Source organism: Elephantulus edwardii, unplaced genomic scaffold, assembly GCF_000299155.1.
Source record: "Elephantulus edwardii isolate Elephantulus edwardi_28Jun2011 unplaced genomic scaffold, EleEdw1.0 scaffold00260, whole genome shotgun sequence".
Lineage (NCBI taxonomy): Eukaryota > Metazoa > Chordata > Mammalia > Macroscelidea > Macroscelididae > Elephantulus > Elephantulus edwardii.
In genome coordinates, this window is record NW_006400010.1 from 1871399 (window position 1) to 1888305 (window position 16907).

Here is a 16907-nt window from a genome sequence, read left to right on the forward strand (position 1 = left end):
GAGAGAGAGAGAAAGAAAGGGGGGAGAGGAGAGGAATACTTTTAGACCTGGGAAAGGCAAGCAGAAAGAGCAGTAGCAGTTAGGACTCTCTTTTAAGTCTAAGGATCAGACACTAAAACAGAAAGCGTGTTAATTCTTAGAATCTATTCCTTAGGATCCATACATAGATTTTTGGGAATATTCTTAGGTGATTCCAAAGTGCGACTTATAGAGACCCTGTGTACAACAACCCTCAGCCCTGCTCTATTCTGTACCAATCTCACTGTCTCTGACACAGACACCCCCATTACACCATCACGGAATCAATCCACCTCATCAAGGGTCTTCTTCTCCTGCACTGTCCCTCCACCCTTCCAAGCATGATGTCCTTCTCCAAGGACCAGTCCCTCCTTGCAGAATGTCCAAAGTATGTCAGACAAAGATTCAGAATCCTTGCCTTCAAGGAGGAGCCTGGCTTAACCCTCTCCAGGGTGAACCTGTTTTGTTTTCTTAGCAGTCCATGGTATATTCAATACTCTTCTCCAACACCACAGTTCAAAGGCATCAGTTCTCCTTTTATCCTCCCCTAGTCAGTGTTTGAAAAGTAATAAACAAGAGAACCTGTTTTTCTGGTGAATTTTCAAGGAGAAAATGAGTTTGACTTGGCAAAATTGCATTCATTTGGTCAGCTAGTGGGATACTCTGAGGAAGATACTTGTTCTCAAAAGGCCTTGTGTTTTAGAAACACACAGATTTGAATGTGAATTCTGGCCTTCCTACTTATCTCTTGTGCTTATATAAATAAATAAAAAGAATGTAATATAAATATGAAAACCTAGTATGGTGAATTATAGGTGACTGACTATGCCATAATTGTTATTATGATTGATTAAATGAATAATTGGAGATAGAGGATTGAAGTTCATGACAGAAAGTAAAGATGGTTAGAGATAATTAGGAATCATATGCAGACAGTTGTTAGGATGTAAAATATTCTAAGTGTAATACTTCTAATACCTACATTTTATTGAAAGAAGAGGAAAAGATGGAATACAAGCAGTCAGGTATGTGAAAACCACATTCCTTTACTCGAGCTCATCTCTTATTATCTATTTATGTATCCTTATGCACTGTACCTGTTATTATTGAAATGTATTATGACTTTAGAAGTCATCTAATGATTCATCCTACACAAAAATACTGGCACATATCCTTTGATGTGTTACTCCCAGTTTCACAAGTCAGCTAGTTCTGTGTTTATACTTCTGATTATTAGACTATTTCTCTTCATTTTTTATCCATAACCTATTCTCTTAAAACTTCATACCTTATTTAATTTCATTTCATATTAGCAACTCATATTAGCAACAACTAGGGTCCCTTCAATTGAAACGAAAATCTTCAGTTGAAACTAACATAAAGATTACTACATAGTTTGCTTTCAGAAATACTATTAGTGTATCTTACATGTTTTTTAATTCAAGCCTGTTATACTTTAACCAGAAAATTGAACCTTAATCTTGAAAAATTATTGTTGATTTATATTTTTACATTTTACCATATGTACTATTACATCTAGCCTCTAATGAAGGAGTTATCACCCTTTTTGAAGTTATTAAAATACACACTTATTTTATCATACCATCTGCTCATTTCCTTCCGTAATCTATAGGCCATAAGTATTTCAGTAATAGTTAACCTACCCACTGCCATTGGGTTGATTATGTTTTATGGCAACACACCATCAGATCTCAGAGACTATATCTTAATGGGAGTAAACCACCTCCTCAATCTCCTTAGGAGCTGGTGGTGGATTTGAACTACCGACCTTCCCTTTAGCAGCTCAAACAACACTTAACCTACTAGGCCACCAACATTCCTTTAATTACAACTAAAAGGAATTAAATTAATTTTAATAATTTTCTCATTATATGGGCAAGCACTCATTAAGATATCACAGAACTGCAAGTCTTTCCCTGGAGTTCTAGGATCATTTGTTCTCCATTAGAATTCAATAAATGAGAACAATAGTTATAAATTAGATGTAAAAGAGATGATAAAAATTAATGAAGAAATGAGTCAAAGTAGACAGTTTCTTTAAAGAAATAAGGAAGAAAGAGTAAGACATGGATTACTGTCAGTGTGGTTAGCTAATATGCTGTAGCTAAAACCATCTGTATTACTGAGAAAAATGTTACATACAAGCTGTGAGTTACTCAGCCTACTTACTTTCCATTTGAAATATGTGAAATTGACTTAATTCTTAAATGAAATATCTACTGAAATGATTTATTGAATAAAAAATAGTTGTAGAAAAAGGTGGGAAAGGCTTTATTCTCCTCTACTATAGTCCTTTTTAGATCAAGTGAGTTGGAGCAGAAGTAACTAGTTACTTTATCCTGTTTAAATTTTATCAGTAAAAATAAAATATTGAGCAAACCTGAGTAACTTATATTCTCTATTATGCATTGAGAAAATAGGATTCTCCATCACTACCTTTTGTTGTTTTACATAATGTTGCTTTGCTGATTCTATACTTTTTTGAGGGAAATTTTCCATCCTTAAAAAAATACTGCTGATTAGGTAATTCATAAACACATGATTTCTTAATTTGAATATTACTATTCATGAACTACACCCTATTTTTATTTCTCCTTAAAATTTTTTTTTGTTTTATTACAGTTTATCATAAAAACAACTCATACTTCCCCAAATTCAGGAAGTATAAGTATAAAGAAGAAATTTCATATTATAATTTATATCACTCTAATGTACTTACCATTATCAGTGTTGTATATCTTCCTATATTTTTACATTTATATCTTTTTTTTACAAAATAGTACTGACTTACACTTACTATTTTGCAGCATCACTGCCCTACAATAATTTTCTTACTGATGAATATTTAAACACTACAGCTTTTAATAAATTTAAAAGGTAATCTCACATACTTGTAGTCCATGTATCTTTGTGCTTTCTGTCCAATTAACTTTTAAGGCTGGTAGGAGTAAAATTTAGAAATCAAAACCATACTTTTAATGCTTTCTGGTGTATATTTGTTTGTTTTTTATTTAAATACTGCTAATGTTATCTTGGTGATAGTGGAAAGTCTAATTAAAAAGTACTAAAATTATATACCCAATTTTTCTGTCATTAAGTAACAGCTGTAAAATTCAAATCTAACCAAATTTATTTTCTCATTAAAAAAAATTCCTGTTTCTCAGAAAAACCATTCTAGTTTCTGAAATTACTTACTTAGAGCATATAGAAAGTGTGAAAGGAGATGGATCAAGTTGTGCTGAACATCTCACAGGAAAACGTCATGGAGCCTTGAAAATCTTTAGTCACGAAGAACATAGACTAAACTAGACAAAAAATGGTCAAGAGAAATACATGTGTAATTCATTGTTAAGAATAGATATGCTGGAAAAAAGATATGGCTGTCATATTGGCTGCTTTAGTAGAAAGCCTGCTGCTTTCCAGCCATTTATGACTCATAATGACCACACAGGACATAGTAGGACAGCCTGTAGGGTTTCCAAGGCTGTAACTTGTGAATACACTGCCCCATCTCGTTCTCCTGTGGGTTAGAAGTTCAATGCTTAATCTACTGTACTACCAGAGATTTCATCTTATTAGCCATTCTTTTCATAAATTCTAGAAATGTGATCATCATTAATGGTTGTTCATAAACTCCTTGTAGAACTGATAAGGTTTTTCTCTGGACCTGTAATGAAAAAGTCTTCTCCTTTCTTGACAAGCACTTGCATTTAAGCTCACTTTGCTTTGAATCTTGGCTTGTTCTAATGTCTGTATATAGATCCTACTTAGTTATGAGAGAAATCGATGCAACATACTTTCAGTCTTGTAATAATTTCACTTATATGCAATGGAAAACATTTGACCAGTTCCGCCACTATAGTTGATCTATATTTATGTGATTTGTTTTAACTTAGAGGATCTTGCTCATGACCTTTGTCATTCATGTCTAAGATTCATGAGGTTTTAAACATCACAATATCTCACTTCTCTTTTGTCCTCTTTCTCTTCACCATCACTCAGTTCCACAAGAGCTGAAGTTCTACTTTATATCAGTGTTCATGAAACATATTAGTCTCGTATTAGCCTAAAGGGACTGCATTCCAGTTTACCTCTCTTCATCATGATCTCTGGAGATCTGTGCTGCAGTATCTTCTGGGAATAACATTATGAATAGCAAAAAAAGGAACCTATTTTCTTTCACTCAGGTTCCCAAGACAAGTCTAGATCACTGTTTAGATCATTTACTAAATCTTGCCTAAAATAAAGGATAAATCTTGATCCACTGTACTTCTATAACCTATGATGGAACATCCTAATTCACTAAAATTGGAATAAAAGACTTTTCTCTTTCATATATAAAATGTATTTTTAACAAACATTTTAGTATTCCACATTTTTTAAATGTGGTTTTAAAAACAGTTCCAGGATTCCAGTTACTTGATAGTGCATCATTAGTCCATTTTTAAAACAATCTTAAGAAAAAATATTCTATGTTTATAACTTCAAAAGGATAATGAAATATTTTAACACCACTAACAGTTCAGCTAGGTTTCAGGACATTTATATAAGTGCTTTGGTGTAATTGCACAATTAGTTGTGCAATTTAATTGTTTTTGAGTGATAGTAAAGTAATATACCTTCATTACATTTAGCACATTCTATTTTAAATTTATAGAGTTGCTTATAATACATTCCCAATAGCTGCTGTATTGAAGAAGCATTACCTTGTCATATTTTTAATACTATTTTTATAGCATGGTAAATGGTTTCTTGTATTGAAGCTGTCTTCCAAGCATCAGACTGTTGCCTTGGTGTGTCAGTACCTGCCATTGCTAGTATAATGTCAGTTGAATTTAGAGACTTTGTGCCACATTTCTCTAAAGATGGTGATGAGAAAGCATGTGGTGGAGTTTTTAAGCTCCTTGTTTTCAGGCAAGTGGATTTTTAAATTTTTATTTATGAATAGAGCTTGGATATAGACCCAACAGCAAGCAGTATTAATTTAATGGTGACCTAATTTCTAAATTACTCCATTGGTAGGATACCGTTCTAGCCTCTGCTTTGACATGGTAAATGTCCACTATGTTGTCTCATAATGATACGGACTCTAATGCAATAACATGGTTAATTCAGTGATAAAATTTCTTTCTTTAGTATGTATCTCCTGAAAATGGATAGGATGGTACATCATTTATGTGATTTTTTTTTTACTAATCTTATTAAAGGGGGAGAACAATAAATCTTGAATACTGTACCTCAATTTTATTGTAATGATTTTGCTGGTTACCAGGTGGGGTGGCAGTTGAAAAATTTGGTGAATGCACTACGAGAGGACCCGAGTGGTGTTATCTTAACTTTGAAAAAGCGACCTCAGAGCATGCTTACCTCAGCACCAGCTTTACTGAAAAATATGAGATGGAAGCCCCTTGCTCTGCAGGTAATGAAGCTTAATCATAAGTCATACACCATCATTTTAGCCATAGATTTTTCTCAGTAATGCTTCTTTATTGTGCCTCATCTCAGCAGCATATGGAATAATCTTGTATGCTTTTGAAAATTTGTTTGTAAAATGATCTCTTCACAGCTTATCTTAATAGGCTTAATTGTGATGAAATGAGAGAGTTACTATAACTAAACCCAAGTGATAAAGAACCCTGCCTTAATTTGTAATCATTTAAAGCATAATTCCAATGAACCACAAGTTGTTTCATACCAAAGTATGAAAACAGGAAGTTTAATTTTGTGGTAGAATCTTCTGTTTTATAAGTTATATTTGCATATACACTTCTAGAAAAAATTAGATGATAGCTTATTAAATTCTTTTAAAGTACCTCATAAAATACTTCCACACTATAGAGTGAGTGGTAGAATAAGGAAAATTGTTACATTAGAATTTCTAACATTTTTCCCCTTCAGTACAAATCATCACTCTAAAATTACTCTAGGTATTGAATCAATTATACTGCTATAAAGAAGAGTTTTCTAGAACATTTTAAAACTATGACTCTGAAGTAAAAAAAGGAAGTAATACATTTTATTCTATTTCAGTCAGGATATAATCTTTGAACACATTATAGGAAAAACTGCCTTCTACCATCAATCCTGCATTTTAAAAAGTAGACGACTTTTATATTTGAAATAGAATTTTTAAAATTTTTTAAAAATTATCTTTTGAAATAGAACAGTACCTATTGAGATTAAAAAGGAATATAATATATTAAAATGTCACTGTTGTCACTACTATTAAATTGTTAATAAATTATATATATAAGTACATTATACCATCCATAGATTTTTTCTAATAAGAAAACTTTCCATTGTATATGACTGACATTATAGAGTATTATGATTTCTCATTGTTTAGAATTTTTCTATTTATTGGCCTCAGAATTGGCATTATTCATGCACCATATAAAGATACACTAAATGTTCTAACATTAATGCCTTAATATTTTCATGTGACTCTTTCAGTTTTTCACATAAGTATATGTAAAACTGTGTTAATATATTCAGATGCATTTAAATTGCACTATGTGTTTACTATCATGGTCATTAAGGTTCAAAAGTCACTATCTGACTCATTGACATTAGACATAGAATATCAGATCAAACATACCATTGCATCATTTTCTTTTCTTGCTGCATTCTAAGTTGCTTTGTTCTTCCACTGTGTAGTGTTCTATTGACATGTCATCCCAATGATCCATCTTCAGATTCTGTATGGTGAGAACTCTGAAAAAAGTCTCACTTTCACCCATTAGCTTTTCTTCTCTGTGTTTTTCAAGGTTACATTTAATAACTCATCTCTATTGTTGTTACACCAAATTCACTGCAAGTGAGTCATTAACAACCTTACAGAACAGAGTAGAATTACCCCATCAGGCTTTCATGTTTCTCCCTCTGTGTTAAAACCACTGACCTTTTGGTTAGTAGCACTTAACCCACTAAACCACCAGGCCCCTTCTGCAATGAAATGTTCTACCACTGAATTATATCCTACCTGCTATATAAGACTCTGTCTGTTGTTTTTAGGTGCCATCAAGTTGATTTTGACTCCTAGTGACCTAATGTGACAGAGTAGAGTTGCCCCATAGGATTTTCTAGGCTGTAATCTCTATGGGAACAAATTGCTAAGTCTCTTATGCCTAGTCTGTCTGCATTTTGAACCACTAACCTTTCAGTTACCAGTTAAAGTTTTACTGTTGTGTCACGAGGACTCTAGCTACTTCCTAGTCCACTGTGTTTTACGTTAACACTAAAAAGATAATAGTTTCCAGTTGATCCATGAATTCAGACAGCATATCTCTGGGGGTGGCGGGGACCTGAAAACATGTCCCTCTTCAAACACGAATAGAAATGAAAGTTAAGGTAATGACAAAAGTCAATGAAGAATCACTTTGACAGGAAAAGTTGAAATAATTGAAAGGCTATCATTTTATTTTTATCTCACTTACATTTGATGTATATGTACTAAAAGCTAGAAAATAGACTTTCATTTCAAGAATTATCTCACATTATTCCTAATTCTGTAATCGATTTTAAGTTCCATTTCTAAAATGCCAAGAAATATACCTCATAAGATCACTAATTTATTCCTCAGTACTCACTCACCAGATCTATGTGTATTTATAAATGTACATTTTTACAGAATGTGAAAAATCTCACAAAAAAAGACATTTATACATGGCACATTACCAATGCTTATATGTACCAATGTTTTCATAATTTCATTATCTATACTAAATTTACTTCACTCTGTTAGCATCCGCTCAACCATCTATAGATAAAACAATAGGGCTGGGGTGGGGTGGGAAAACTCCCCTGAAATTAGTTCACTGGCTGTTTACAAAATGGAATGAAGATGTTTTCTTTCAGCTCTGGTGGCATAGTGGTAAGAAACTGCACTGCAATCACAAAGGCACGCAGTTCAAATCCACCAGATGCTCCCCAGGAGAAGGATGGGTAATCTCCTCCTGTGCGATTTCCTTCCTTTGAAAATCCTCTGGAGGATCAGCCCTCATCGACAGTACACAACAACAGTGGTTTTAAAGCCAGATCATAGAAACAAGGGCTATGGATAAGTCCTCTTACACACCACACCATGATCATCACCATCAAATCTTCTCCTTGGAAGCTATTTTAAAGTCCTGAAATTATATCATTGCAGATTTCTTTCTTGTTCTTAAGGCTTTGGCTAAAAATACCTGGGAATTATCTGAACAGAATTTTTAAATACTTGATATATTTGAAATATTCAAAGATGGGCAAATATCTGAAGCTACCATGTCCTGCAATTTGAAAGTAGACTACCTCTAGAGGGCAGAAAGTTAAAGAAATAGTTGGATGAAAAAGTCTTAAACAGAGTTTTTCATTCTTTATTGATTTTCCTTGAGGCCCGTTTTTTTTCATATTACTTAAGAAAGAACCACTAATGTAAAACATAAGTGCTTTATGTAATAACCATGCTTTGTGTAGACATTTATACAAGTATCATTCCTATATTACTCTTGCTTCTGGTGTGTGTACAAATACATTGAAGCTAAATATTCTTTAATTCTTCCACTATTCAATATTCAAACTTGAAAAATTAAACATGGGATTTCTTTCCTCACACAGGCTGCACCAATAGTATACTAGGAACTACTTAAAATAGAGGCTACCAAAAAGAAATTATACATAGCATTTATTTAACTTAAAATCTATTTCATTTTCTTACATTATGCCAGGCTTAATTTATCTACTAGCATTGTCAAGACAAAATTTGTGAAGTGTATATGTATGCACTATTACATGCATCTATTTCTTTTTTTAAAAAAAATGTTATCCTAACATAAAGAATATTGATTTTTAACTAACAAGGAAATATTTTTTATTTACACAAATAAAACACAGCCTTAGAAATCCTAAGTTAGAAGATTGTTAAATGATACCACATGCTTTAATGAAAGCACCAGCATTATTTCTGAAAAAAATTAAAGTTAGTGCCATTTGATATGTATTTCAATGATTTATTTTCTTTCAAATTAATTGAGAACCAAATAAACAAAAGCATACAATTCAACCTCATGGTCACAGATCAATTTCATTAGTACATTTCATGACGTTTGGCAGCTCTTTTGTGAAATTCTTGATGTCTCAAACATTCTACAATACAAGTACAGGACTTAGAAATACCTTGGTCAAATGCTACAAGTAGACTTAATAATATCTTGAGGATTAAAGTTGTTTTCTTCTGTACCCATTTTTAAATAATCCTGTTACCTTACTTAAGATAAAGTCTTTTATTCTAAGAAAGCATACCAGTGCTTCCTGTTTTCCTGGGAGCTATTTTTAAAAGCATCTGTTTAGTCTGACACCCCTTAATAATTTACTGCATTCTGTTATGCATGGTCACTCCTTTGGTATACAGGGATGACTCTTGTTCTTGCAAATCAATGAATATTCCAATTAAATTGTAGATAAACTCAAGGTATATTTTTACACATTTGTGTTTTTAAATTAGTGGGCTTAAGTTATGAGTATTCGTGAGTGATGTGATTTTTTTTTAATGAGATGTGTGACAAAATTAGCTGGACACTGTCATGAATGTTCTTTGATCAGTAGAGTTCAATAATTTTAAAAAACATTTAAGAACCCATCTTTCTTTGGTGAGCATGCTTCTCAGGAATTATCACTACACTCCATGCTGCAATTCAAGATAATGTTAGAGGAATTATGCACAACATTTTTATGCAAAATAAGGTCAAGCTGTATCATTAGAATTATGTTCCTAATTGGAATTCTAATCCATAAATCTCTTCCATTGTTGCCATAGTTTCTTCCGTGGTCGTATGCTTTTCAGTTTAAATTTTCCTGCTTAGCATTACTTTAAATATCATTCTTACAAGATATTTAAATAACTTTGAGCAGAAAAAGAAATGTAAAGCAAATAGTCCTACCAAGCGGTTTTGTCTGTCAACTGATATCAAAACTTGAGAACACTGTTTATATTACATTTTAAAGATCCACAGGTATGAGTGGTCAAAATATTTTTTTGTAAAATTCAAAGGACATTAATAATGATAACTTTTACTTCATAATCAAAGTTATGGTCATAATTGAAGAAAAAATTAGTGTGCGAAAATTTGAATGTTACTAAGAAATTTATTTTACGAATATATTTTGAAAGGAAGAAAAGTAATACTGGGTATAACACTAGAAAACAGTATTAATTTTTAACTAAAAATACAGTAGTTGTAACTGGGAGGCAGAAACAGTTATATGGTTTACATGTTGAAGTTAGTAAATAGCTGCAAGCAACTTACATCAAACTTTTGGTTACCATTGTTTAAGCAAATTAATTAAAGACTCTAAGTAATATTTGTGTCTTTTTAGCCATACTCTTTCAAAATGTCAACACTTATTACAAATAATCACCTCTGATGAAAAAATTACTGATTCTTACTTTCTTTAACCTACATAATTAATGTGTAGTGTAATTTGAAAAATAACCACAGATGTCTAGATTTAATGTTACAGTGTGACTTGCATATTCATCTGGCCACCATAAATCTGGTGGCCTAATGGGTAAGGAGTTACACTGCCCCTGAATGTCTGACAGTTCAGATTCATCAATCACTTCACAGGAGAAAGACTGACAATCTCTTGTGCAATTTACAGCCTCTGAAAACCTACCAGTGTCAGTTCTGACTCAACAACAGTGAGTTGTTGTTACTGTAAACCTCACTAAACTGAGCAAAATTTGAGAAATCAGTGGAAGAAGCTATTTTCTAGTGTGACTCAGTTATATCTTGGCTAATTACAGAACATATATTTTATCCAGCTATATCTATTTGTATTTTTTTAACTTCTACAGATATGGTTTCCAGATCAAATATGTAGTTGATTTTCTGTTAGTCTGAAAGGAAAGAAAAAAACCTGATGTTTGTGAAAGAAGATTCCATCTTTCTGTATTTGTAAATTTGGATTCTAGGAAAAACTATAAAACAGAAATTTTGAATGTGTGCTTTTCTTGTTTAAGTTATTTTCAAGTACTTTACTACATATTAAAAGCATAACCAGGTAAACAATACACCTAATGATTTTCCAAAATTTTCATTCTTTTTAGGAAGTTTATAAAATTGTGTGAAATTTCTTGCCTCCCTCAAAAACCCAAGAATACGTTTTTTTCTTGCACACTTAGTTAGTTAGATGTTAAAAAAAGAGAGTTGCTAATATAAAACAATATTCTGGTATTAGATTTGAAGATTATAAATAATAGTGTATTTTAACCAAGTAAGAAGGACTTGTGTGAATGTTCTGTGCTAGAATAATGGAGTATTTGTAATCCGTTTGACTCTGAGCTTATTCCCAAGAGTGAATAAAACATACTTTGTGCTTGATGTGATCATTTGTACTTTAGTGTGTATCTCTCCCGCCCTCCCTCCCAAGATAAAGCAAGCTCTGTGTGATCTTTATGTTAGTGAATATTGGACATAATCATTTCATGCATACATAGTATACTATTTTTATCATTATGTTGGAGCTTTGGTTTCATTCAAGACTTTTTATAACTATCAAAGCTGGATCATTTACTAGACAGAAGGAAAACAAAGCTAAAATATCCTCACCAAGATAGAATAAAATGTAAAATGTTTTCACTGAAACTTTAACAGCAAGCATAATTTCTTAAGTATAGGCATCCTTTTCACGTAGTCTTTTAAGACCATAAGTATAGACATCTTTTTCACATTCTTTTAAGACCACAGGGGTGTTTCAGAGGTACAGTGATACCTTCCAGATGTGCTCAATTACCGTTATGTTAGGATGGAGGGTACAAAGAAAACACCTGAGCCATCAAAGAATTTAAAGTGAGATTTCAGTGATCCCATACAAATGTGGGAAATGTTTTGTACAATAATCACAATATTCCAATGACATTTAAGCTGAATGAGTAGAATATAATTGCTCAAATCATTACTCATGATACAGGGGAAGATTTGTGCCATACAGTATCTTAGAATGCAACTTTAAAGTATTACGTTTAGCCAGTTCAAATTTATACTATGAAAAATGTACATGTTAGTTTTACCTAGTAGATGTCTGATTCCTGTTGATAATAATAAGTTTTCAATTTATCTGAGGTTGTAAATATATTTTAATACCTTTATGTAAACATTTTTTTTAATTTCAAAATTTTGAGGGATTCAAACCCATACCTCCATAAATCTAGCATTCTACTTATTGTAGAAGAGTAACAACATATCTACAGTATGTATCCCATAATGGAGCCTTTCTAAAGCTATAGAAGTAAAACTTTATGTCACAATGGCCATTTAGACCTAAAACTAAATGTGTGACAAAATCCTTCTAGGAAATATAAACTTCCTTGGGGAGGATTGAAAATGGACCTATATCATACTTTATTGCATAGTGCATCAGTAAGAGATCTCTGGTGGCAAGAAGCTGCACTATAATCCCAAAGGCATGCGGTTCAAAGCCACCAGCTTTTCTCCACAAGAGAAGAATGAGCGTCTGAAAACCCATCAGAGGGTCAGCTATAAATTGGTTCCAACTCTGTGGTACACAACAATACATCCTTTAGACTTAAGCTTCATGCTTTTTTACATGACAGATGTAGGTTTAAAATCCTTGTGTTTTGTCCATGTAATCCATAAAATGTTGATAATTCCTAATTGTTTTTCTATACAAATTTAATCCATATGTGATAAAAGGAAAATATTACTTTTTTTTTTTCTAAATTTCAAAATAATTAACAATGTGATGACTGCTTTTCTGAGACTGTGTTGTAAATAAGTGATTCATTTATGCCAGGATATGTTATTCTTTCTCATTATTTGATGTTTGTTTCTAGCTATTTTTCTCAAACTATGGAATATTCCTACTAAAACAATAATAGGAGAACTCCTTTTTTGAGCTGAAGTCAACAAAATTTCTCTTTTTGTGTGCTTTTACATGTATCAGTTGTCCATTTCTTTTCAGTGTCACTTGTTATAATTAGGAATCACTCACTGCTTGTTTCTAGGTTGTTATTCTAGGCCTGACTTAGTCAAATTATGTCTTTCTAATGTTCTTTAATACATTTTTAATTCTTTTAGATGTTTAATCATATACTATTTCAATTGTTGACCAAAGTTAGAAAAATTTTTGAGAGATAGTAAATCCTCTCTTTGGGTGGTTAATTATTTTCACTTTCTCACAAAGCTTTTACTTTATTATAGTTTATTTTAACGTTATTATTTATTAATTTTAATGAACAATTACAGAGATTTTGGATTTCAATTCATTCATTGTTGCATTCTTCTCCCTGTCCACCCCTCCCTCTGAAAATAATTCTTTTTTTAAATTTTATTTTATTAATTTTAATGAACATTTACAGAGATTTTGGATTTCCATTCATTTATTTTAATATTATTTAATATCTAAGTTTATATACTTATCTTTAATGTTACTTATTTTTAAGTAAAAGATATTTTCTTTTTAGTTTTAATTAGCTTAATAAAAAAATACAGTTACTTTTAAAAAGCTATATGCATTTCTGATAAAACCAATATATATTAACTGTTTACCATGTGCTTTATCAGAGGAAGTTTGAATCTACCAGCTTTTTCTCAGGAAAAAAGATGGGCAGTCTTCTCTTGTATAAATTAAAGTCTCTGAAAACCCTCCAGAGGTTCAGCTATGAATTGGTTCCAACTCAATGGCATTAAGTTGGATTGTTTTTAGTGTTGTTTTCTTAATGATACAAAGCATACTTATAAGTCAGATGAAATTTACATGGTAAACATCTTGAAGTATTTTTTATAGATCTATTAATAAAATAACTAGCCAGTTGGGTTTGACATTGGGACTAACTAGTTGCTTTTTTCTCTGAAAGAGCTAGTTGTTCTTTTCAACTAGTTGATTTAATCAAACCAGCTGTTACATTACAATCTGTTTTCTATTTGGAAATAATTTAAGAGTTAGTTTTTTGTCCTTGTACTAATTTACCATGCTACCAGTGATAGGTTAATATGCATAAATACACCAACAAAAAAGACCTAGTTAATAAAAAAATTGTGCACATTTACATGTTGTTGTTGATTGCCTTAAAGTTGAGCATGACTCATAGTGACCTGTGAACAAAAGGCCTGAAGCCCCTTTACAACTATCGACATTTATCAAAGCTCAGAGAGTTTGCGGAGGCATGTTGTTTAGGAAGTGGGTGCCATTCCTGCAGCCACAAATGAATGCCAAAGCTTAATAAACTGGAAATATTTATTTGTCGCTGCAGTCTGAAATTGATAGGACAGGCAGTGAAGATGCATTAATAATTACTAGTGATTAAGTTACATAAGAAAGCAAAAAAGAAGGATCTGTAGTTGGAAAATATGGCCAGGGATTACATAATAGCATTTTTCCAGACCAATTACTTATTCAATTAGAAATACAGTTAGTTTTTCAGCTACATAAATAGCAACTATACATTTGGACTTCATCAGATGAAATACACAGTAATCGATAGGATGGAGAGGCTCAGTAACATCAGTCAAAACACATTCAAGAGCTGACTGCAGAATAGACCATCTTTTGCTCTTATATAATCTCAAATTGTAGTTTCTGATAATTATATCACATCCATGAGAGTAAAATTACTAAATTTAGTATATCCAACATTAATTTAGAGGTCATCTCAAGAATAAATTTTACACATTGATCACAGTTGGAGCCAGAGAATTGCCAGAAATTGAAGATGGATTCAGAAGAGAACACACAACAAAGGATATCATTGCTAGTGTCCAATGTATCTAGACTGAAAGAGAAAAATATTTACCTTTGTTTTATAGACAGGTATGCACATACTTGTGGATCCTAAAATCTATAAATAATATTACAAAGAATGAGAATTCCAGAACACTTATGTGTATACATGCAGAGACATTTGCTGGAACCAAACAAATGTGGTTTAAAATCAGGAAATGTGTGCCTCAGTATTGTAGGGTTTTTTACCTACTTAGTCTATATGTGAGCAAATAATCCAAGAAGCTTGACTATATGAAGGAGAATTTAACAATAAGATTGAAGTAAGACACATCAACAACCTGCAATATACAAATGGTACAACCTTTTTTTATAAAGCTGAAGATGACTTGAAATACTTGTTGCTAAAGCTCAACATTAGCTTCAACATTAAGAAAACAGAAGTCCTCAAAACTGGACATATAAGCAACATCATGATCAACAGAGAGAATATTGATGTGTTCAGGATTTCATTTTACCTAGACCCACACTCAACATCCATGAAAGCACAGGGAAGAGGTCAAAACAACATATTGCATTGGGTAAATCTGATGCAAAAGATGTTTTTAAATTGTTAAAAAGCAAAGATGTCACTTTGAAGCCTAAGGAGCACTTGACGCAAGCCATGGCATTTTCAGTTCCTCATAGCATTCATTTTTTGGCTTCCAACAAACCATGTAAAGGCATGTCTTTATGACACATTTAACCCTGACGTTCCAAACGTCTTAACTTCACGTCCAAAATCTCATCTTCTTAGTCTTCTAAGTAAAAAATGGTTAAGACTTTATACACACTTAATCTTTGAGCAAAATTCCACTTCACATATGAACCTGTGAAATCTAGAAAACAAGTTACTGATGGCAGAACAATCACAAGAATGATATTTCTGTTACAAATTGGGAGGGGAAAGTTGTAGGGAAAGAAGGAATAACAGACATCAAGCAAGACCAAAATCAGGGAACAATGTAAACTAGTTCTCAAGACTTTAAAAATAATCCTCTTTAAAAAAACAAAAACAAAACACCTTTGTCCTCTAATACCATCTGGACAGTGTGGTCTTACCCTCCAGATTTTGGTTGACCACAGACACCAGATTCTGGAGGGCATTTAGTTATCAGAGCTTGCTGAGTACACCTTAATGGTAACCTCACATTCAGGAACCAAGATGGAAAAGATTTTATTCATTGAAATCTAGGAGGCTTTAGACTCACCTTTTGAGGTCCAGGCAAAAGTGACCCCAACACGTGAAACTAAGAAGACCCTGCCTCCTATGCTACTTAACTAGCTGCTCCAGTGGTAATTCTATTCTTGGAGAAAAGTAGATGTCTCTCCTTAGGCTTGTTTCTTGCCTATAGTATTCCAAGAGGCAGACATTATTCTTTTGTTTAATTTTCTCTTTTCTCCTCAGTCTAACCTGATGGGTTTTCTGCTGTGGTAATTGGTTAGATCCATTGGTCATGAGCTTAATCTCTTTAACACACGATTGTGTGTATATCACATGAGAGACATTTTGTTTGGATCCACAATCAACACCCTTTTTACCAGCATCCAGAAAGATGGAAAGTCTGCTGTCAGGAACCTCTCCAAAGTGCTGAAAAGCAATGATGTCAGCTTGAAGACTAAGGTGAACCTGACCCAAAACGTAATTTTTTCAGTTACTTCCTAAGTAGCTGAGAGTTGGACAATGGCTAAGAATAACAGAAGAACCTTTGAGTTGTGGTGTTGGAAAAGAGTGCTGAATATACTATAGGTTGCTGAAAGAGAAAAAATGTTTGGAAAGGGTGCATGCAAGGTGGTCCTTGGAGGAAAGGATAGTGAATCTTTGTCTCACATAACTTAGGAATATTGTTAGAAGGGGCTAGTCCTTGGAAAAGGACATCATTAATGGAAAGGTAGAGAGTCAGCAAAGAAGATTCTCAATTAGATGGATTAAAACTGTGACGCTAACAAATGTCTTGAGTATGTCAGACATGGTCAGGATGGCATGGGAAAGGGAGGATTTAGACTATTATTTATAGAGTTGCTACAAATCGCTACAAGTCATAGTCAACTTGATGGCAGTTGAGAACAACAAAACTTGTCTAGCCTCTACCCATTACCCAATTATA

The 16907-nt window shown here is 32.6% G+C and overlaps 1 protein-coding gene across 1 annotated transcript in view; it reads left to right on the forward strand.

Moving 5' to 3' along the window:
* Positions 1 to 16907, forward strand: part of CNKSR2 (connector enhancer of kinase suppressor of Ras 2) — a 287354-nt gene that overhangs the window by 129530 nt on the left and 140917 nt on the right. The window contains exon 8 of the mRNA XM_006899544.1: positions 5312 to 5458. Within this exon, the coding sequence (XP_006899606.1) occupies positions 5312 to 5458 (147 nt within the window). The remainder of the gene's footprint in view (positions 1 to 5311; positions 5459 to 16907) is intronic.